At 37.4% G+C, this 8,596-nt stretch overlaps 1 protein-coding gene across 4 annotated transcripts in view; it reads left to right on the forward strand.

Annotated features, from left to right (window-relative positions):
- LOC130926987 (homeobox protein PKNOX1-like) overlaps positions 1-8,323 on the forward strand; it is a 33,206-nt gene extending 24,883 nt beyond the window's left edge. Inside the window, exons 10-11 of one of the 4 annotated variants that reach the window (XM_057852390.1) lie at positions 124-290; positions 6,655-8,323. In XM_057852390.1, the coding sequence (XP_057708373.1) occupies positions 124-290; positions 6,655-6,836 (349 nt within the window). In that variant the 3' untranslated portion in view covers positions 6,837-8,323. The remainder of the gene's footprint in view (positions 1-123; positions 291-6,654) is intronic. The other 3 variants (XM_057852391.1, XM_057852389.1, XM_057852388.1) reach the window with 3 other exon arrangements.
- The last annotated feature ends 273 nt before the right edge of the window (positions 8,324-8,596 follow it).

Consider the following 8,596-nt stretch of genomic DNA (forward strand, 5'->3'; position numbering starts at 1 on the left):
AGTGTAAGTTCACGTGTCTCCTGGGTTGAGGGAATGCTTTCATTGGTCAGTCTACACAATACCTTGGAAAAAGAATCATACTTAGAGAGAAAACGCAGACTTTAGCCTGTCTTATGTTTGCAGGTTTATAAATGCTCGAAGACGGATTTTACAGCCCATGTTGGATGCTAGCTCCTCTGAGACGCCTAAAACTAAAAAGAAGACACCTCAAAACCGGCCACTGCAGCGCTTCTGGCCCGACTCCATTGCCTCAGGGGGTGGCACGCCGCAGCAAGTTACAATGCCAGACGGTATAGATCATTGACTCTTTGACTTTTTACATCAAGTATCCCCCTCATAAATCTTTGACTCTCCAAACAGTACCATAATAACACACATGAAAATACAGGATTAGGGGCTGCAACGAAAGATTTTTTTTTTTAAATAATTGATTAATCGGGCAATTAATTCAACGATTAATTGGATAAATGACACTTTTTTTCCAATTACCTTCACAATTTAACTTGAGGTTGTTTTAGCCATGTTGTAGGTAACAAGACAATATGGATGACTATTTCACTTCTGACAGCAAGCCGACAACAATAACTTAGGGATTGCGTAAAAGGATTTATTGAACAAGGAAGAAAGGGAGACACAAAAAGGGTCCGTGAGTTTAGGTAAAAAAAAAAAAAAAAAAAAAACAAGGGAAAACAGTTGCGATAGGCAGACAAACGAAAAAAAAAACAAGGGAATGATGCAACTAGCAACGAAGGGATATAGAAACTGTCAAATAGCAAGTCAATATCTCGGCAAGCTGCCTAGGATCAGTTTAAAGGCGCTGCTGATGAGCTGGAATGGATGAAGATACAACGTTGGAAACTCCTCCCACAGCACTGTAACAAAACAATCTGACCAGCAGCAGAATATGACAAAATCATGCGCGCCGTCATCCTAGCTTCACTTGCTAGCTAGCACAGGTAATATCCCAGTTCAGCCAAACCGCATCATCACCCCCAGCAATCATTGCACACCTAAAACATGGCGCCCTCTGTAGGTCAAAACGTAGTAAATATTGTAGATGTTTAAATCAATGGCGATAATATGTGTTTCTAACATGTTTTAGTAAAAGAGAACTAATTTAGTATATAAGTCTTTAAGTCCGAGGTTCCCTTTAAACAGTATAAAATGCCATTCGCTGCATTTACAGGTTCTCTATGTTCTTACACGCCATTCTACATTTTGCATCGGAATGAAGCAGCATGGACTCAGGTCTATATATTTTTTGCATTTGCGCTCATCAACTCCTTCAAAACTTGGCTATTGTATTGTAATGAGCAAGATGCTTCTCTACAAAATTCCATCACCAGCTGACATTGAAGGAATCTGACCTTTTAGCCAGATGGCCGGAATCACACCAGCCGTACCGCCGGAATCACGCTAGCTCAACTCTAACGACCCGGGCCGGGGAAACTCCGATGACCCAGCCAAAAGGCCAAACTCCCCGTGTTTACCTTAGTCTTAACCTCTTGTACTGACTCCATTTTGAAAGCTGGAAAAAGGCTTCGAAACAGAAGTTGAAAAATTATTCAAGTCGGCATCGATCAAACTGCAAGGCAAAACGGCAAAGAGACCCAGGCGAGGAGGCAAACTGGATCCAGTGTAGGCCTGAACGATATTGGAAAAAACTATTGTTGCGATTTTTGGGGGGTTTGCGATATTATATTGCGATATTAGAAAAAAATATATATCTTTTTTTTAAATAAACTTTCACTAGATGACTTGGATAGCTGTTTGGAAATACTTTGGATGACACACCGTGACCACAGTGTATTCATATAATACAGTTTCATTTGTGAATGATGAAGATTGCTGTATGAAGGGATCCAGGAAGCCATGTCTGCACAAAATAGATCATTTATTGAACACTGTATGTACACTGTATTGTACACTTCTACAGTAGCAAATACATTAAATGACAAATAAAAGAGCAGGTGCATTAGTCCCCTGAGTTTTTGACAAAATATTACAATAAATAAAAACTTCTGTAAAATAACAACAAAGTTGTAAAAATATTTTAACAAAAATAATAATTATGACAAATAAGAGTTGTTCACAAACTATTACAATAAATACAAACCTCAGTAAAAAAAAATAAAAAAAAATGTCAACATATTTGAACTTACATTAAATCAAATAAACAAAAGTGAAAGTGCATTTGTCCCCAGAGTTGTTTACACAAAATATAACTATAAATATAAAACTGCAGAACAGCAACAAAGTTGTAAAAATCTTTAAACAAAAATATTAAATATTAAAACTATTTGTTCAGCTGTACTATATATAGTTATTTGAAAAATACAATCTACAATAAATTTAAATATAAAAGAAGCAAACTCAATTGAACTTGTAAATATTTGAACTGAATAACTGCAAATAACTGTGATAAATAACATTTTAACTCCCAAATTTCCTGCCTTCCTGAAGCTGTCACAGACATAAAAAGAAGAAAACACATTCGTGCAGCTGTGTTATGTATTTGTCTGGATATCGGCCACCTTCCTTGTTAAGAAATTCTCAACTGGGTCTCATTGGTTTTTGGCCAAAACTACTAGTTTATCCTTGCCTGGTATACCAGACTCACCGCTGTTCCAGCGATTGAGTCTGGCGACCGTCCGGCGGATCAAATTCTGAGGGCAGAGCAAGCCACAGCAAACAGACAGCGGAGTGGACCAATCAGCGACGGGCAGACATGACGTTGTTAAAGCGACAAGTAATTAGCGTGAGCAGAGAATGGAGAAGTTTATTCAACATGGCTAGCGCGAGCCATGTTGGCTGTTGTCAATGACTTGTTTCGATGTGTTTTTGGTAATTTAAAACTGGTTTTACCGTGAATTGGAACATATTCTCGGCTCTCCCGTTCGCCATCTGTGTTGTTGTAGACACGACTTTCGGCGCGCAAGAGTGACCTTACTCGTTAAGAACACGTCACGCAAATAAACGAATCTGATTGGACGATTGATTTTGTACCTTGCTCGAAAGGCCGTTAATGGGCTGGGTCCCAGATTTTCTCGCAGTGTTTGAAAAAATACAGGGAGAATAGTCTGGCTGTGCCAGGCAAAGATTATCCACTAAAGATGTCCCAATCGATCGGGATATCGGGTCCGATCACGTCATTTTCAAAGTATCGGAATCGGCAAAAAAATATCGGACATGCCTTTTTTAATATATATACTGTATATATATATTTTTTTAATTAAGTCGTTTTCCAATTGTATGTAACGTCACAGACAAAATGTCTTACACTCCTCCAGAGTCTTTAGTTTTGGCTTAAAGAATGGCTATCAAATTTATCGCGTTAACAGCGGTAATAACATTAAAATATTTAACGCGATTAACGCATGCGCTGCACTAACCACTCACGCATTGTCGCGTTCTATCTATAATGGCACTGTTTTACGTATGTATAGAGCTAAAAGGCAATGTAAAATGAGTAGAGAGAGAATTTTGGCAGCTTTTGAAGCCTTTTTTTAATTGGCTAAAGCCGTACAATCCCTCTTTCGTGGGAAGCAATGTGGGGAAGAAAGGTAGTAGTTGATCTTTTTCTTAACACCCTATGTTACTTCCCAACGCAGAGAAGATATATCAATTGGTACCACTACGCACAGTCATGGTTGCACTTCCCATCATGCATTTGGGCAGAAGTTAAATGGCTACAGTATCATTTACTGAAAGCTCAACAAATACACTAGATGGCAATATTTAGTCACAATATACAAAGTCACATTTATCCTTTAAGAATTACAAGTGTTTTTATCCGAGGATCTTAAGAATCTTAATAATATAAATGCCATCTTGAGGATTTATTGTCATAACAAACAAATACAGTACTTATGTGCTGTATGTTGAATGTATATATTCGTCCGAGTTTTATTCATTTTTTTCTTAATGCATTGCCAAAATGTATATGATCGGGGAAAATTATCGGGAATGATTGGAATTGAATCGGGAGCAAAAAAAAAAAAAAAGCAATCGGATTGGGAAATATCGGGATCGGCAGATACTCAAACTAAAAGGATCGGATCGGGAGCAAAAAAACATGATCGGAACAACCCTATTGTCCACCATTGCAGGCTTGAGACAAGAACGTAGGCATGTAGCAATGTTCCCACTTGTATTAAAACGCCTCTCTGATGGGAAGCTCATAGCAGGAATACATAGATACTTGCGTTTCAAATTGTCCACCATGTTCAACCTATTACTTCTTGTTGAGACAACCACGGCGAAGCACTGTTGACAGGGCTGTTTTTTGTTCCTTATCATCTTGTTGATAGCCAAAATACTTCCAAAACTACTTTTGGAAACTACTTTTGGCTTCCTTCAACGTGTTGCTTGCCTGGTTTCAGTTTGAGAACGGCCCCTCCTCCCTCCGCTCTGCTGTCCGGCCCCTCCTCCTTCCACTCCGCTGTAGCAGGAGGAGGAGCCGATGACTGCTGAGCTGGAGGGAAAGAGACTGTGCGCCCTCCTTCTCCAAAACAAACGTTTGTGGATTAAAAAATAATAATGAAATAAAAAAAACTGTCATACGTCCTTGCGATGGGACTATTGCAAAACCGCACATTGCGATGGTGATGTTTAAACGATATATCGTTCAGGCCTAATCCAGTGTCACCATATCACAAGTCCACAAAAGTTTCCTGAGAAAAATGACAACAATTAGTTAAACATACAACCTTTTAAAGGCTCTGGTGAGGTCCACCGCGGGGTGCGGTCCAGAAGAAGGGTGTGTTTGGGCGTTGTTTAGGATTATTCTCTGTTGCGGGTTGTGCAGGAGAGTTTTGGGCGTTACTATTGTCAGGGCAACAAGAGTTGAGGATTTTGCCATCCTCAGCGCCACGTGAGTGCTGTCGCGGGCTCCTCTGTATCAGATGTTCCGTCATTTGTTCTGGACTGTCCGGAAGAGCTGATTGCGGGATTTGGTGGTGCAGATGTAGGCTTATAGATGTCTTGCCTATCATCTGGTTGTCAGTGTCAATCTTGCTTGGTCCGCGTATTGGCTTCCGTCAGACGGCGTCCTGTTTCTTTGTCCTTATCTGCCCGTTGTCTTGGCACTTCCAATTCTAATCATTCAAAGTCCAACTGTTTTTAATATCAAATATATTATGCTTGTTTTTCTTAGTCTATGATATAAATGTTATTTAATATTGGGTGGGTTAGAGTAATACAAACAGTCAAACAGTAAATACGAGAAAAGATAGTATTCGCTTCGACACGCATATTACAATTTAGAGCTGTCAAAAAGGCTGTCCAAATTATCGCATTAACGGGCAGTAATTAATTTTTTAAATTAATCACGTTGAAATATTTGATGCATTTAACGCACATGCCCCGCTCAAAAAGACTAAAATGACAGCACAGTGTAATGTCCACTTGTTATTTGTATTTTTTGGTGTCTTGTCGCCCTCTGCTGGCGCTTGGGTGCGACTGATTTTATGGGTTTCAGCACCTTGAACATTGTGTAATTATTGACATCAACAATGGCGAGCTACTACTTTATTTTTTTATTGAAAATTTTACAAATTTTATTAAAACGAAAACAGAGGGGTTTTAATATAAAATTTCTATAACTTGTACTAACATTTATCTTTTAAGAACTACAAGTCTTTCTATCCATGGATCGCTTTAACAGAATGTTAATAATGTTAATGCCATCTTTTTGATTTATTGTTATAATAAATAGGGCTGTCAAATGATCAAAATTTTAAATTGAGTTAATTACAGCTTAAAAATTGTAATTAATCGCAATTCAAACCATCTATAAAATATACCATATTTTTCTGTAAATTATTGTTGGAATGGAAAGATAAGACACAAGACGGATATATACATTCAGCATGCTGTACATAAGTACTGTATTTGTTTATTATAACAATAAATCAACAAGATGGCATTAACATTGTTAAAGCGATCCATGGATAGAAAGACTTGTACTAACATTTATCTTTTAAGAACTACAAGTTATAGAAATTTTATATTAAGACCCCTCTTAATGTTTTCGTTTTAATAAAATTTGTAAAATTTTCAATCAAAAAATAAACAAGTACCTCGCCATTGTTGTTAACTACAATTCAATAATTACACGATGTTCATTGTGCTTAAACCTATAAAATCAGTCGCACCAAAGCGCCAGCAGAGGGAGACAAAAAAAAAAACAAGTAACAAGTGGGCATCACACTGTGCTGTCATTTTAATCTGTTTGAGCGTCGCATGTGCGTTAATTGCGTCACATATTTTAACGTGATTAATTTAAAAAATCGCGTTAACGGGCAGTAATTAATTTTTGACAGCCCTAATAATAAACAAATACAGTACCTATGTACCGTATGTTGACTGTATATATTAGTCTTGTGTCTTATCTTTCCATGCCAACAATAATTTACAGAAAAATATGGCATATTTTATGGATGGTTTGAATTGCGATTAATTACGATTAATTAATTTTTAAGCTGTAATTAACTCGATTAAAAATTTTAATCGTTTGACAGCCCTAAATTATTTTTGTAGGTCAGTGTCAGTCTTTTGGCAGAATTGTTTTGGCATTGTTTGTTTGGGAAACCTTTTAGAAATTCAAGAAAAACTAGAAACACATGAAGGGAACCAATACTGTCTGGTTTTCAGGTACAATGGTGACAATGAATGTGGAGGGTCTGCACAGCCTGACATCAGATGGCGCAACACTGGCAGTACAGCAAGTGATGCTAGGCGGCCATAGTGAAGATGAGTCTGGGGACAGTGGAGATGACGACGACGATGCAGATATGTCTGGGCTGGGCCTCGACAACAGCGACTCACTGCAGTAGATCTTTTAGACGAACATGTACACTACGTTGTTCACACAAAATGTGTAAAATAAGTCAATAGAACTGAAGTAACCAGGTTTTCTGGCGGTTGTGCACAAGCGTTAGGTTTATACAGAGCACAACACAGGAATATATGGCAATTGTTCCACACTTCCTAAAATCCACCCTTGCTGTGCGTGTTTTTCAAAAACTGTTTTTAATTAGTTGATGTAGCCGATTGCACTTTGTATATTTAAGCTAAAAAAAAAAAAAAAAACAACTTAAGAAAAAGTGTTAAACACCAGAAGCAAGTTTGTATGCTACATTGATGAATATTGAAAAATGTAATATTGTTTTTCTTCACCCCTCTTGAATTGTAACTTTGGATGACAACACTTTGAAGTTGTATTTGTGAGGATTCGTCTCTTTTTTGCATGCTTGTGTTTTGAGTAGATGTGCGCAAGACTTACTCTACAGCTCTCACATGGACCTCTGCAAACGAGCAAAGCTCTAGGAGTTTCAAAATAAAAGATGCTTATTTTTGTATACATAAAGTTTTTTTCATGTTTTGTTTTGTTTTGTAACAAATGTCAATGTACAGAATGCAGCAACCTTATTTTCCAAGGTTCTTAAATGTTTTCTTAAGGAGGTAGAAAAAAATGAATAATTTCGTACATTATTTAAATTGGTTTTAAAATGAAAAGTCCTGTGTTCTTAAAGAAATGCAGTAATACTGCTAACGAGGACAAAAGTCAAAATGGATTGGCACAAAAACAAACTAAAAACTGTATTTAACAGTCTAAGACCATCAAGAATTTCTCTTCAGTACCTGAAGAGTTTACCTCGTGTTTTTTTAAATGACTGATATTTTTAACATTATTGTGTGTTATTGTCTCTGCTTCATTAAGCATTTTGCAAAAGTAGTTGAGGTGGGAATTTGAAATGTATAATCCAGTACACTATGCTGATAATACAATCACTACATTGAGTGCTCGGGAATCCCTTGGAGGAACAAAAAGGACACCCTGGAACTCAACTAAGCAGACATTTTATTTATGTACACACAGATCAAACGCTTGGAATTCTGAGTTCCCCTGCCACTACAGACACGTTGTCTTTTTTTTTTTGGAGGAGGGGTCTTCAATGTGATAGAAAGCCTGGATGAGCATGGAAAGTTTGAAAACGTGACGTCTCTTTTTCATGCCTGTTTTGTTTTTTGACGACACATTATCTTGTCTGGTATGCCTTAGAGTTTTCTATTTTGGAATAAAGAATATATTAACTCTTCATTGCATCAGTCACTCTATCAACCTGAATGGCTTCCATCAAATATAGCAGTCTACTGAAAAGGTAGATTCATTTGCTCACTTGTTGAGTTGCGATCCTTATCTATTTGGATGAAACAAAATGGACCTACTTAAAAGGAAAATACATGTTTGTTGTAAAATTAACACACCACCACCAAGTTTTGTTGAGAATCTTGTCATATTTGGATTGTTGGGGGAAAAATAGTCAGCAAATACTTGACTTTATTTGGTATTAACCCTTTAATGTTATGCTCGACCATTTGGTAGATCACATTTTGTGTCCCTATATCTATGGCACAGGTGTCAAAACGATTCCAGAAAGGGCCTAGTGGGTGCAGGTTTGCTTTCCAACCAATGAAGAGGACACCTTTTCACCAATTAGATCTTTTACATGTGTAATCAGTTAAACTTTGTCAGGTGCTGCTTGTTTCAGCAGGAAGTTCATTGGTTAAACTCTCTGTGTTGTATCGGTTG

This window comes from Corythoichthys intestinalis, chromosome 12 (genome assembly GCF_030265065.1).
Source record: "Corythoichthys intestinalis isolate RoL2023-P3 chromosome 12, ASM3026506v1, whole genome shotgun sequence".
Lineage (NCBI taxonomy): Eukaryota > Metazoa > Chordata > Actinopteri > Syngnathiformes > Syngnathidae > Corythoichthys > Corythoichthys intestinalis.